Genomic DNA, 15,212 nt, shown 5'->3' with positions numbered 1-15,212 from the left:
TTTTTCTGAGTACACGTTGGGAGCTATTCCTTGAAAGCTTGAAAAATGGCAATGTGCACTGCTGGCGACTGAACACAGGTTTGATCCCACACAATTTAAGGATGGTATGTACTTTAGAATGAGCTACTTAGGCTTTTTTATACCACTAACATAAGAAGTATTTATTTGTGGAATAATTTAATCATGTTAAAGTTTTGAGTGCTGGTAACTTATGTCCTTGCAAGTTGGACAGGATGCATTTCATGGAATAATCCAGTGTATATGGTCTGTTCAGCTTCCTTGAGAAACAGCTTTCCGTGCCTTGGAGTTGTCTTCAATTTGTCTTATTAATGTGCACTATTACAAATGTCTATTTAAACGCTGCCTTCTCTGGAAATTGGTAAAGCAGCATGCCATGTGTGCTACTGAAATCTGTGGGTTTTCATTATGTTCAGTATTATGTTCAGTGTCATTGTATGTCCCTTTTGYCAGAGAGGGGCTGTCCATATCTGTTAGTGTTTGGCAAAGTGGCTGGCCAGTGTGGCTAAACCTCTGCCCTTCACCCTCCTGATGACAAACTAAATGTGGATCTCCAATTTGGATTTTTACCAGAAATCCTGACAAACTAGAAGGCGAACTCTAGCATTTAAAAGAGGAATAGCTTGGCTTATTTCTCTCCCAGCACAGTTGAGTGTTGTGAGCACATGGCTGGTGCCTTCAGTTCTGTAGGTACAGTGTGTGTGTGCTCTTTTAAGGTATTGAATGCATTAASAAAAGCAAAGCAGCACTTTGAAGCGGTATCTCAAAACCTATTAGACTATTCCAACTGTAATTGGAATCACTGGTAATTCTGCTGAAGCTCCGAGGCAGTTAAACACATAAAACTTGACAGAAGTGAGCGGAGCAGCTGACTGGAGCAGGAAAGGGCTGGGCTGCCGGAGCCTTTCGGGGAATGGTGCTGCTGGGTGTCCCGAGCTGGCCAGCGTGCCCTGCTCGGGGAGCCCTTTGCGGTGACACCTGYGAGCGCTGGGCCGTCTCCACAGGCTGCTATAGAGCTCTGCAGACTGCATGGGTGTCACTTTTAATTGATTCATGTTATGGCACGGTTTCTGCTCTGATTATAGACTACTACTGTGAGATTTGTGTAGGGATGCAGCCCTGATTTCTTACCAGATCAGAAATGCCCTGATTTACAGGCAGACRTTTTATTATGCATTCCTTAAATGCCTGTGGTTGCAATCCTAAATATAAATCAGCAATATTGCTATGAATACTTGGTGTCCRTAGAAATAGTTTACATGAGTAAGAGAAATGAGGAAATTAAGTGACATAGTTGTGTTTAATCTGTTTAGATACTGAGGCTGTGGTTGTTTGAGAATGTTTAGAGGCACTGGAATCATTTTCATTCATTTCCTTGGAAGTTCACATTTGCAAAGTTAGGCGGGTGTTTCAGCGTCTTCCTGAACTTGGTTCAAGATGCACAAGTACTTTCTTGGGCATATTATTTAAAAATGCTCTTAACACGACCTAGTCTGCCCTGGGAACTTGTGCCTTGTTCTTAGTTTTGTGTAGCCCTTGTTCTTCAGTGCTGTTTGTTTCAGAAAATTACTTGATGAGTAATTGAGAATTTTACAAACATCCGAACCTTTTCTGCCCTACAAATACCAGCTGTATAAGTAGCTTGCAAACAAATGCCTAGTAGCTAACGTGGAAACTAGCTCGGCGGCCGGCACCTCGCTCCATTACAGGGGTGACAGAGTTGGTGCCAAAGGTGCTCACAGAAACCCACTCCTTGGCAGAAAGACATCTTGGTTTTTCATCAGACCGAAATACTCTCAAAATTACTTTCTGCCAGCAGAAGTTTCTTGCTGTGTTTTTCTTGCACGCCGTGCAGTTCTGCCCTATGCTCCCCATCTTCTTTGTGCGCCCCAAAGCAGTCCTGGCGCGTGGGATTGGGTGCAGGGGCAGCTCCCGGGCGCCGGCAGGGCCTGGCGCGGGCAGATGGTGCCGGGGCGCCGTGTGCCCGGGTGGGAACATGATTAATCGGTACGGGGGGGATTTAGCCGAGCGCTTAGCTCCTTTTAATTAAACCTTCTGGTTTCTTGCTTGTGATCTGCAGAAGCACGTTCAACGTGTTATGCTGATTCAGGAGCCTGATGGCTTGAAGAGGAACCAAAACAGTTCCCTAACTGCATTTTTTTTTTATTATTTTTTTTTTAGTGTTATCTTGTTGCAAAAGACAGTGAAGAGAACAAATGTTTGGTCCATGCTTCACATTGCAAATTGCATAAATACAGTTCAGRTTTTAGTGTAAGGCACCTGGGGAAGGAGTCCCGGGGAGCCAGGAGCGACGAGTGGGGAAGGGAACTTAAATTGACGCTCCTTCTTCATACCTGGACCTGCTCAGCTAGAGGTGACCTGCATTCTGCCACTTCCCAAGTCCTGGGAACTCGTAGGTTCCCCGGTCGAGCCTCCCTCCATCCCATTCTGCACAACGTGACAGAGGCAACTGTAACAGAACTATGTGCTTTCCCTTGCCCGTTCCTAAGCGCACGACTGAAATCCTACCTAGGGATTTGAATCAAATCTTACCAAGAGAACAAACCCCTTTGCTCTGTGTTTGCAGACGGGTGTATGCGGGATGCAGGGGAGCAGCTCCTTCCAGTGCAGGCGGCCGGTTTGGTCGCGCGGTAGGCGGCAGAGCTGAAGGCTGCCGCGGGAATCTGTTGGCAGTAGTTGTAGGAATAACTGTTACCGGCCTCCCTGTAACAGCCGTGCTAAGGAGCAGGCAAAGTGGTTTCACACTGGAGGAGTGACCCAATGCTCCAAGCGATGGAACACCACCAGGTGGACTTCGAGTRTGGGAAGGGGTTACTAAGAATAACGAAAAGATGCTTTTGGAAGTAGCAGAGTGCATAAAACCCGGTTAACAGTAAATATCAGCACTATAACATGATTGTTCCTTTTCCCCCAGGAATTGGTAGAAATTGTCTTTTTAAATGTTCACACATTGAATAGGTGAAAAACAGAAAATATCCTGTACRATGTGCTGTGTGCTAATGGGAGGTGCCTTGTGAAGAGCGATGCCTTGACGTGTCTGAGAGAGTGCATGTGAGTGCCCGAAATGCAGCGTATAGCCTAACAGCAAGGGCAGTTCACAAAGCTCCTTAAAATAGGCTGCTGCTTTCCATAGCTGTCCCAAATTAGGACGTGGGTCCCTGAATACGCCCGGAAACTTCAACGCAAGGAGCAGAAATGGGACCGTGAGCTAAAGCCAGCTGAAGCTGATTAAGAGACTYCTTTTGACTATGGAAGCCTCTGGATTAGGCCTCTAGTAAACTATAATTGTCTCAGGTGTTTGTGCAGACTTTGGAGTTAGTTAAATATTAGAGTGGGGGTTTCTGGTGTTTTGTTTAACTCGAGCTTGTGGCTCATGTGAAATGCTGTATGTGAGCGTAAGGAATGTGTGTGGCAGCTCGAGTGGAAGGTACTTGCAGGGAATAGTTCTACATGGAGTGGGTAACTGCCCTTAATTACCGGGTTATATATTGTTGTGTCTTTGTGGGTTAATTAACGCTAYGTTACATTAAATCATAGGTGTATCTAGAGACAATTTGCCTGTTTTACAGCTAGAACAGATGGGTTTCTTCAGTGTGCATTTCTTCTGTTCATCCAGTCCTGTCAGATGTTTTAACATTTTCAAAAAGGGTGGTTTTTGTTTATTTTTTTGCTACTGTTTTTCAAATTAGAAAAAATGCCTGTGAAGTTGCAAATACAGGTTGAAGTCAGAGATGATGGTCTACCTGACTCGGTTTGTTTTATTTGACTAGTTTCATATCTATCTTAGGTTATTAAAATGTTTACATTTTATTTTTCTATCAGAATAATTTTTGAGGGCAATCCAAGCTATTAACTATTTTAATTCCCCTTGGCACATTGCCCCGCTTAACAAAGTGCAGTGCTTGACCTGCACTTTGATGGATATGGATAGTTGCCTGTGCTGTCTCCCCACTTTATTCAAGCTGAGGAGAGTAGAAGGTCACTCCTGGAGCTGAGTCGTGGTTTTGTTCAGAATGTCCACAGAAAGGTCGAGCTGGTTCTCACTTGCAGCCAGGAGAGATCCCTTCTGGGCTTTTCACCAGTGATGTTTTCCACAGTTTGAGGGAAGAAAAAAATATTAAATTCTTGCCTAGAACTCTGTGAAGTATCACGAAATTGCAAGCTGTGCTGGTGTTAGCACTTGAGGCTCAAGACCATTTGCACCTATTTCGGGGCTCCCTTGGAACTTTTTCTAACCCCTCCATTTTACTTTTGACCTCTAGGTCCCGGCACGATGTGGGGTGACGGTCCGAGACAGCCTGAAGAAAGCTCTGATGATGAGAGGGCTCATTCCGGAGTGCTGCGCTGTTTACAGGATACAGGATGGGTACGGACTGCGCGCGCGCYGCTCCTGCGCCCCCGGCTTCTTCCTCGAGTTAACCAGCATGGCCAAGCCTGTCTAACCTTGGGGAAGTCACTGGCAAAGTTAAGGATAATAGGAGAGTGTGCAGGAAGATGTGTGGTGCCCCAAAGATTGCCTGGAATTCCCATAAAGATATACCTAGAATATGTGGCAAACTCCTAGGAAAAGGCTTAATTTTTGCCACTTTGAGAATAGTTATAATATAGCGTAATATGTGTGTATAGAATGCTTAAAAATATATAAATATATATAAAAATACATATTATCGAAACTTATAATAACCAAACAAATATTTAAGAGGTTTATTTTATTTTAACATTTTGGTTTTCTTTGAGCTGGTTATAGTGCTGCAGTCATAACTGAATTTAGATTTCTTGTGGGGAAAAAAAAACCTTTAAATTGAGTTTCCAACTTTAAAAAGCTTAGAGGTTATAAGACTGGACAAAACTAGTGAGTCCTTTGAAGCTCTTTAAGGAACAGATAGTTTCACAAGCACTTTTTGATTAGAAAGGTGTCTGTCACCTTGGGGACAAAGTGTCAGCTCCCCCTGGAACTGATTTGAAAAACGTGCAGTTCTTTTATGGCCCTTGTTTAGGGAGATCTGCCTTCCTAAGTGTGTGCTGAGTTCAGTGTCTGGTCATCAAAGCTTCCAGATGTGAAGAAACCTTCCCAGTGCAACTTGCTGCCTTATCTGAGCTTCTCACCTCTTCCAGGAGAGAACTGCGAGGGCTTATGCACTAATGAAAGGTTTATTTGCACTTCAGAGAGAAGAAGCCAATTGGCTGGGACACGGACATATCCTGGCTCACGGGCGAGGAGCTGCACGTGGAGGTGCTGGAGAACGTGCCGCTCACGACACACAATTTTGTATGTACTGCTTTTCCTGAACCCTTAACTAGAGTGAAGTCAACTTGGCGCTTTCCGTTTCAAAGTGAACAACATTTTGTACCTGGAGCATGTGGAGGGGTTACCAAAGAAGTTTTGATGGCAGTAGCTTAAAGTGAATTAGATACTGTAAATGAAATAAATGATGTCAAAGGGAACTTGATTTCTCCAGCTTTCACATTTGGCTGGAATACACCCKCTATCTAAATTTAAAAATATACAAGTTTTAAATGAGCACTGCACTGCTGAGCAGCAGAGCTGTAATAATAAACTACTATTTTTGTGGTGTTGTATCTATAAAATGTATTCTGTGCCTCCCTGCTGCCTCTGCAGCAGCAATTAACTAATGAACTAACTATTCCCAGAGTGGTGCTGACATCATCAGTGATGCTAGTGCACAAATATGTTTTGACCTGATAAGGCACCACATAAATGGAAGCTGCTAAATGGAATTTATCCAAACCCTTCCAGCTCCATACAAAATCCTGGAAATGACATTCGTCACATGGAGAAAAAAAACTTTTATTTAGCAAAAATAAATCTAATTTCAAGCTTTTAAACTGTTTTACTTGAACAAGCTAATTTGGCTATGGCTAGTTAGATGAAAGTATAGTAAATTTGGAAACATTTTTGTGTATCATTCTTTTAAGATTTTAATTATTACGTGTAGTAGTACTTTTGTAATTATTTCTTTCTGGCAAGTATTGCTACACTTAAACAAGATTTTTTTTTTCCTCTGCCCAAAGATACAGATGTCTATTTTTCTCATGATTGCAATGTTTAGTTTCAGCAATCAGAATTAAAACTACATATGTTAACTATATATGCAAACAWTATATAAATCATTCGTATATACTCAGTCCTGTGAATGCTGAATAAAAATGTTATTTCACTACTGGAAGAATTAGAAGATCAGACAAATTTTCAGCTGTTTTCATTTTTATAAATCCTATTGATTAAATTCTAAATGTCTTATTTGTCTTTAGCCTGATAGTAGCATGCTGTTTTGCTTAAAATTGTTGCYGATTTTCTTGCTGGTAACGAAGTGAAGCATTAATTCCAATAAACTATTGAAAGTATATTTTATTGCTTAGACTACTTGAATTAAGACAAGCTTTTTTTTTTTTTTGTAAATCTGATTAGTATTTAAAACCAGAATTGCAGTTTCAAAAAAGYCTTAGAAGTTTGTTTGAGGGAGGTGAAATCAAGTAGTACCCCTTAGGTTAAAGAACCCCCTTATTCACTATGCTCCTTTTGAACGCCGTAGGTGCGGAAGACGTTCTTCACGTTAGCGTTCTGCGACTTCTGTCGGAAGCTGCTTTTCCAGGGATTCCGGTGCCAGACTTGTGGCTATAAATTTCACCAGCGCTGTAGCACAGAAGTGCCACTGATGTGTGTTAATTATGACCAACTTGAGTAAGTAATCCTAGTTTGTTTTTAAATGGAGACTTCTATTAAGCTTACATATTGAACAAAAGGAATCCCTGACAACTGCAATTCAGGAAGTCGGGGGAAATGCCTGAAAAAATATAGGAGCTCAACTGTTCTTGTGAGACTGTTTAATTCATATTGTCTCTCTGGTGGCTCAGACAAGCAGTTCCTGTTTTCTCTGGACTATGAACTGCTTTCTTTGTAGGGCGAATGGAGYGGCTGGACACTTGACTGTATCAGCCAAGCTTCTCATTGTTCTCAGATGGCATTCTTGACCAGAACTGGTTCTTTATTATGTAATGGCAAAGTCCTTGTTTAAATGTTTAGACGTGAATCTATTCTGACTTGAGGGAAAAAAAATTGTTAAGAGACATTAGTTTCATAAGGTTAAGTTGCACTGGGTTTTGCAATGGTTGAAAATAAATCCATTAGTGAGTTTTAAAAGTCTAGGTAAGGAAGCTAGAAGAGCATGTCCCAAACATTCCTGGCTTCTAGACTTTAAGTATTGATTCATCTGTGCAGCTCTTTATACTATYGGTTAAGGAGCTGTGGTGAACTTGCTCTGTTACATGTGATTGGTTTGAACAGAGGTTATTAGGTCTTCTAAAAGACCTTCAGTACCTTCCCTGTTAAACCCTGTCCCTAACCGCCTCATCCACACATCTTGAACCATGTCCAGGGATGGTGACCCCACCACTTCCCTGAGCAGCCTGTTCCAGTGCTTCACCACTTTGTCCATGGAGAAATTCTTCCTAGTGTCTAACCTGAACCTCCCCTGGTCCAACTTGAGGCCATTTGCTCTTGTCCTATCAGTAGCTATTCTGGAGAAGAGACCGACCATCCCCGCCACACACACGCACCTTGAATCTCTTAATGTTCCTTTTCTTCCTCCAGGAATAAACTTAATTTCTGCTTATGTTGTTGTTTGTAATTGTATTTGCTTGAGTACCTCTAGGCTATGTGGTTAGGGTTGCAGATCAAATGACTTTATCCATCTGACAGTTTGCTTCGGTGTTACATCAGTGCAGGCATTCATTTAAGTTCCTGTGATACACAACTTAAAGAATATGTTGGATTCTTGAGGAACAAGATGTTTAAACCTTTCAGTAGAAGAGTCAAGAATTACTTTCCACAAAGGTGTGTCACACAAAAGTGTGACATTTTGATCCGCTGTGAATTAAACAATATTTCTAACAACTTGTGGGTTGATGCATTAGGATGATCTTTGTTTTAAAACTAGAATTTGATCTGTGTTTTTTTTTTCTTTGCTGTTGTTTGTTTTTTTTTTAATATTTAACAGAGTTGTGAAGCTTCTGAGTTTTACACAAGTTAGGTTGTTTTCGTTTTGTTTTTGCCTTGCAGTTTGCTATTTGTTTCCAAGTTCTTTGAACATCACCCCATACCACAGGAGGAGACCTCCCTAGGAGAGACCCCAGCATCTGGATCATACTCTTCATTGCCTCCCTCAGATTCTGTTGGGTATGACCTTATTCCTGCTGTTTAACATATAACACTTCAGTACTATATGCTTAGAAACACTCTAAATACTGCTTTGCAACCCACTCATCTTTGTAATCGGGCTTGTCATGCAAATACTTCCACCTGTGCTTAACTTTAAAGAAGTGGATGTTTTCATTCCCGTGAATGATTTAGATTAGCAGTGAGCTCTAACAGTTAAGCATGTGCATAAATGTCTGTAGAACYGGGGCCTTACCTGTTAAACTGCCTTCTTTACTATGGTAGCTGAGACCTGGTCTAAACTGGAAAGATTTTTATACTTAAAAGTAAACCAAACCTATATAATCACAAATTGTTTTATGTCTTATCAAACTGGTTTATTTGTTTTGAGGTGACATACCTCGGTTCCTGGATAAGCCACAGCACTGTAAGGTTGGTGTGAACAGATGCCAATTTTAGGTTCTTAATACTGCCTTAGTAGCTTTTCCACGTCCACACTGCTTTGGGATCCTCCTGACCAGCTGCCTTCCTCCTGTAAACGTTGGCATACACAAAGAGCATCYGTTTGCAGATCCAGCTTTTCTAAAATCAGACTTCTAAAATCCACCACAGCCTTCCATGTCCTGCATTTCCAACCAAGATTCTGGATTCTTTGCTCTGTGAACAAATAGTTGATTATATTTAGATTATGCTCCTGGTAGTTAACAGGTTGCTGGTATCTAGCACTAGGTAGTTGAGCAAGAAAATCTAGGAAAGGGTAACTCAAGAATGTGCATCAAAGTCAAGAAACCTGATCCAGACTTGCTAAAAACACCAAAGGCAAAAGCCTTYGGAAGGTGCTCCTAGGATGTGTGCGTACTAGGTGGAGATGTGCTGATTTGGGGCCAAAAATGAGWCTCAAAATAATGAACATTGTGCCCAAAATAAAAGCCGAAGCACTGCTGGAACTACACAGGCACCCATGGACTCTGAGTGGAAGAAAAAATCCCTGGACAGCCATGAAAGCTTCTTTTTCCATGAAAGATAAAATTTGATACCTCCCAGGAAGTAGATTGGCAGTGCTGCAGAAGGAACCTCCTTTGGTAAGTAAAAAGGGAGATGATAGTATTATTTGTACTTTTCCTACGTTGCTTCAGGCAAATCCAGAAGTGCTTTCTCCAGGTAGTGCATATGCTTTTACATCCTACAGGTGTCCACTGTCTGCTTTAGTAACAAGTCTGTTGCTGTGCTAGCTGTGATCATCTTAAGCTGAGAAGACTCTAGCGATCTCAAAATGCATCTGAAATTATAACTGAGCCAAAGCTATTAATCTTTGCTGGAACTGGCTTGTACCAAATGTGTTACATACCTATGAAAAAGAGAAGGCATTATGTAGCCCCAATCCTAATGCTGTTATGTGCTAAAYTTCCTTACTTTTCAACTGCCTCTACCCTCACACTTTTGTGGTTTCTTAGCAGTTYGAACATGCCAAGGGTAGATGATTTTAGCTGCATGCAGTACATCAGGCACTCTTGTTTACATAAAGTAAAAATACTAAGGAAAAAAAATGGGAATTTATTAATATGCTAAAATTTTAAATGTTATCATTTTCATACATGTGAAGTTAAAAATAATCTTAAGAGTTGAGGTTAGGAAACTTYTTCGACGCTTGCAACTGTAAAGGCTTGTGGTTGCATGACCCATAAAAGGTTTTTTTGAGCTTTCTATTTTTTGCTTTCTTTACTTSACCGTAGTTTCATTATTAAACAAAACTAAGGCTGATATCATGCCATCAGAATTCTTCTAATTTTGGAACATATTTTATGATTACCAACTGATCTTCATAACTAGTATGCATGTGTACAAAATCATGCAGTTTTCCTTGAACACCTCTTGGTGATATTTCCATGACAAAAGTAGTACAGACACTATCAAACTAGCAAAACTTCCAGTTACTTTTTTGCCTTTTTAAAATATTTCTCATCTTCTTCAAGATACAATTGTGGAAATGCTGATTTCTCTGATTTTTTTTTTAAATAAATAAAATTAATGACCTCTATAGGAACAATTACTTTTAGACACAGTTCTCTTAAAGGGTACTATGAAAGGTATGGGGAAAGGCCCAAATGGAGACAAATCTGGTAGTTCAGATGATTTTGACTGGAGAAGCATGAAGGGAAAAAAWTTAGCTTTGGGAAAGGAGATTTGAAATCATGAAGAATTAACTTAGCCACTGTATACCAACAGTGATAATTATGATAGTTTAATAATTGATCCTTTGGTTTCTCTGTTCTCTTAGCATTGCACAGACTACAGAGGAAGGGATGTTACTAATTGGTTGATAAACCTGAGGAAAGAGAAGGCAAACATCCTTCTTCATCATTAGCCTTGTGAAGGTATTCCAGCAGCAGGCAAAATACCCAAAGAATGAAGGGAAGAGTTCGTGCTGCAAGACAAACTCGAGAGCAAAGTCGTATGTGACATGCTGAGAAATTGTCAAGGGATCCTATGGAGCAATTGGAAAGAAAGGGACATGCAGAAAAAGAACATGGGACGTGATGCCAAAGCTGACACGCATGCTGGAGAACTGTGCACTTTGCTCATGTGTAACATCCTAAACGAGCCCAGCCTTTAGTCTTCCATCCTTCCAAGTGCAAGGAGCAGACAGCCCCTCCAACCTTTCCACCCTGAGATAAGGGAGCACATGTGGTCCCACGTGCACCTTTCTGAACCCCCAACACAAATGTGTTCAGCCTCCACGTTAGTTCTTTTGTCCCTCTTTAATTCTTACAATTTGCACTCTTCTTTTGTGCTAAAGCAGTAGTTTTCTTTATCATTTGCATTTAACTGGAAAGAGTTATTAAATTGTAGGTCTCCCTTATAATAGCCATTTGTAATAAAGTTGAAATACACCAACTGTATATAATACATTGTATTCATTTTATTCATTGCACATATGTTGCATATATTTATTCATTGCACATTATTTATTGCATAAAGGTTCTTGTGTATCTTTGCCCAACAGCTGTGAGCAGTGAACTTCTCTGAGCCCAGTTTCCCAGATCTTACACAAGTATGCCAAGGAGAGGGACTASCTTTTCATAATATTCCAAAGTTTTTTTTCTATTTGCATCAATTCTCTCAGATTAGGTAGGGCAAAGCTCAGCAAACTCATGAGGCAGATGTTATGACAGGGTAAGTCACCTACGGAAGGGGCTAGAGGAGGGCACAGGGGCAGATATTAGGATAGCACAGAGGCAGTCTGGACTTGGTAGGAACTTAAAGCCTCTACTTTGCTTGAGGCAGGATCCTGCCACAAGTAGGCTGGGGACGTTGAGAAGAGCTGTGTTTCCTGACATGCCTAATTTCTGACTTGAGGAAGAAGGGAGGATGGTCTGTGCCACAATTTGAGGACCTTGCCAGACCCTGTCTGACAATAACCTGCACCCTACCATTGAACACCTCTGCTTTACTTTCAGTCTTAAAAATGTTCACTGCTGTATCTGACTCAGAGGAAGATATTTAAATGTCTGCAAAAAGTTCAGAAAAGCCCATGAAAGAAAATCTTAGACAATTACATTTAGTACTAGATCGGGGTACCATGATAATTATAGGATACTTGACCTCCCCAATGTGGGGATTGCCTCATTGCTTCTGCAGCTGCAATACCCTGTAGCTCTGCCCCCAGGCTGCTCAACGGTTTCAAAAAACATTCAAAATGAAAGTGTCACCCTGCCCCTGGCTGATGGCAGCATCAGCCATCAAAGCCCATTCAGCTCCAGAGGGAGGTTTGGGTAGTTTGATACAAGTTTTTTGTTCACARGAATTTCTCATAAACAGCATGTGCTACCATGGAGGCCTGTGGCTGCCCGTCACACTCAGACACACTCGTTCAGTAGGGCTYCGTGTTGTGTATGTGCTGGGGGAGAAGAACAAATCTCGGTCCAGTAGCAATACTTTCATTTAAAAGAAAAATACCATGTGCTGTAACGGAAGCTGTGTGAATGGACATTTTCACTTTAGATATTTATATAAGTGAAAAAAAATTGAAAAAAAAGGCTAAACTCCAAACAAGTTTTTGTTAAGAAAAATCTTTCCTGATTAGACCAATTCTTAAATACATGATAAGTTATGTTAGTGAGTTCAAGGCAACTGAGAATATTTTATGTTGGGGACCTAGCTTCAATCACTGCAAGTTGTAATATGTGTGTTATTGAAGGAGGTATGATACCATAATGTCACTTACAAATTGAGTAGAGCTGTGGAGCACAGTAGTTTTGTAGCACTTTTGTAGCACACTAAGTATTTCCCCTTTCYTGGATTTCTTTTCTGCCTTCTGAGATGAGCACTTTCTCTTTGGTTTTGGTAACAGGGGTGGGAGTAACATGTTTTATAACAAGTACATGGTCCAAGGAAAGCATGTGCTGGCGTGCTCCAAAGCAGTTTGCTTCTAGCACATTCAACCTTAGATTTGATAACTCCATCAGGTTGTTTGCTTGGAAAGCTGAGAATTTTGGTAATACCCACCTGGAAAGCTTGAAGAACACATGCAAAGCGATCTGAATGTTGCCCTTGTTTTGTAGAAGGTTTCTTTTAGCAAGCAGCTTGGCTGCTAAATGCTCCCAAGGGCTGCAGGAGCGGCCCACTCAAGTCCTGCTGCTTAAACTGCTCTGAGCTCCAGCCTTCCACGTGGATGCCACAGTAAACACCTCTYTGCAGCAGCTGTGTTCTGGTCCTCTGGAATTTTTGGCAGTGCATTTGCTGGCACTTACTATTGCCTTCCCGGTGCCGGCCCGAACGTGCTGCGTAGCCCAGAGGGCTGGTTTTGTAACAGTGCCCTAGAACACACAGTGCCACCTCCCAAACTGTGCTGACTGCTCTTTTTTGCCCTGGTGTCCCCTCTCCCTCTCTCCTGGAGTGCTTAACGTGCTGCAAGGAGGGGCTTTCTGCAGGTGAGGAGGGTCGCTGTGTTCTTGGGGAAGGTTTGGCGCCTGCGGCCAGCTGAGGCCTTGCTGAGCTTGTGCCCTCAGCAGCCTGCGGGCCTAGCGCGCTGCTCCCCATGCTGCCTCCCTGTGACCTCTTGGAAATGAAGCTCCCCTGCGGCAAAAATAACCCAACAAAATCCTGTTGTGCAGGGAGAACGCGGGGCTAAMTGCCTGTGAGGTTTCTTTCCCTGGATCATTCTGCATCTAAAATCCAGAAGCCCTCACAATAACGGTTTAGAAGTCCTCAAAAGAGCCTATTTTGTCAAGTGGAAGTTTTTTTCTTAAAGATGCTGAGCTTCTCTGAGTTAAACCTAATGAGCAGTGAAAGCCATTTAAATGGTTTTAAAATACGACACGGCATACATAGCATGCCCTCTGATAGCAGCATGCTGCATTTGATGACCTGTGATCAGAAATGCAAGTGATTTCGCTTAGCAGCTCACCACGTAGGACTCTTAAAGGCAAATGCAATTGAAGCCATGTTTCGCTAATTGAATTTATTTTTTTTTCTCCCTTGGCTTACTCATGATTGCAGAAGGTCTAGTTGCTTCTGCTATAGTTGCGTGGCCGAGCCTGAACGTGCGCTCGCAGTCACCCAGCGCTGGGCCTGGTGGCCCTCGCTGSACGTTTCCTTAGACTTCATTGCTGGCAAGAAGTCCCAGGAAGTTTAAGCAGGAGCCAGCTATTCCAGCAACGATAGTCCTTGTCTGTCCAGGGCAATCTGAATGCTTCTGAAAACTCTCTATGCGGCTTCTGATACACTGGTTTTTGTGTGAAAGTGTGGTCTTTAAGCATCAGCCTTTATGAAGTCTCACATTCATATCTGTTCCGTGTCCCATCTCCAGAGGTTGGTTCTAGTTGTGCTTTTTTTTCAAACTCCTGAATGTTTTTAAAAACTTCCTTGTTTGCACTCGTTTGCATTGTAGGAAAATTTTAATATATTTGCATATACATTTATATTTACATATTTACACTTATTGCCTTTTTTAAAGACATTTCTGAAATTCTGAACGTCTTCCAAGCCTAGTGCTTGACTGTTGAAGGCATTTCCTCTAAAATTGGTCTAGTGGCAATTTCAGTTCATCACTTCCCAGGATAGAAATATGCATATTCTGTCATTTGAAAACAGAGTGCTATCTTTCAAGAACAAGACAACAAAAAAGAAGAGTTAAGCCCCTACCTTCCCCCTGTCCGCTGTTCTGCTCCAGAAATATAATCTAAGCAGKTTTTTTTGATAGGACTTCCTGGACTGTTATTTGGATTCATTGGTAAGCGCCCTGTGCTTCATTATAAGAGGCCTGGCCAGGAAGGAAAAGACAGGAGATACTTCTGGGGTACTGATTGTATTGAGGATCTGTACCAAACAGCTTAAAATCTGTCATGAAAGGGTTGTAGTCTCCTTTTAAGCAGATCCATTCCTGAGAAAAGCCTCCGGTATGTTATTGAGAGTGTTAGTAGCCCTTAAATATCTTTGGAGAGGCCGGGGAGCGTTTGCTTACAGCAGACGCTGCCAAAACCCCCTTGCAGCCCTAGGCTGTTGCATGGGTTGTGTGCGTAGCTGCTCCCTGTGGGCATTGCCTGTGTGGGCATGGGAGCCCATGGAGGAGTTTAATGGCTAGAGGACTTGGCTGCTCCCCTGGGAGTTGTGTTYTCTCTACCTCCTGAAAACGTCGGTGTCAGCTCTCGAGGATATTTTAAGCATAAAGATCCCTTTCAACAAGGCGACACACGTTTCTCATTGAACTTTTGCCTTACATCCGTTAAATTGAATCATTAGACTTAACAGCGATTGACCTTGACTTGAGTGAGAGATGAATGCTGATTTACTGCACTTTACCAAAAGAGCAGGATAACCAAATAAGTGACATTCTGCCTTCTTACAAATGAAAAGCAGGTTTTTCAGGTGTTTTACCTTTTAAACGTGATTCATGGTCCTATAAATTAAATACTGTAGCTAGACCTGTGACCTGCGGCAATTGCGTTTCTTCAAAAAACTCATCTATATCGTCTGAACGCTACCTTTCAAGTCAACT

The 15,212-nt window shown here is 41.8% G+C and overlaps 1 protein-coding gene across 1 annotated transcript in view; it reads left to right on the top strand.

The window, feature by feature from the left end:
- BRAF (B-Raf proto-oncogene, serine/threonine kinase) overlaps positions 1 to 15,212 on the top strand; it is a 57,398-nt gene that overhangs the window by 18,658 nt on the left and 23,528 nt on the right. Inside the window, exons 3-6 of the mRNA XM_026037259.1 lie at positions 4,302 to 4,405; positions 5,206 to 5,308; positions 6,594 to 6,742; positions 8,120 to 8,236. Of these exons, the coding sequence (XP_025893044.1) occupies positions 4,302 to 4,405; positions 5,206 to 5,308; positions 6,594 to 6,742; positions 8,120 to 8,236 (473 nt within the window). The remainder of the gene's footprint in view (positions 1 to 4,301; positions 4,406 to 5,205; positions 5,309 to 6,593; positions 6,743 to 8,119; positions 8,237 to 15,212) is intronic.

Source organism: Nothoprocta perdicaria, unplaced genomic scaffold (assembly GCF_003342845.1).
Source record: "Nothoprocta perdicaria isolate Ctin4 unplaced genomic scaffold, notPer1 scaffold_195, whole genome shotgun sequence".
NCBI lineage: Eukaryota > Metazoa > Chordata > Aves > Tinamiformes > Tinamidae > Nothoprocta > Nothoprocta perdicaria.
This window is presented reverse-complemented; position numbering and strand designations above follow the sequence as displayed.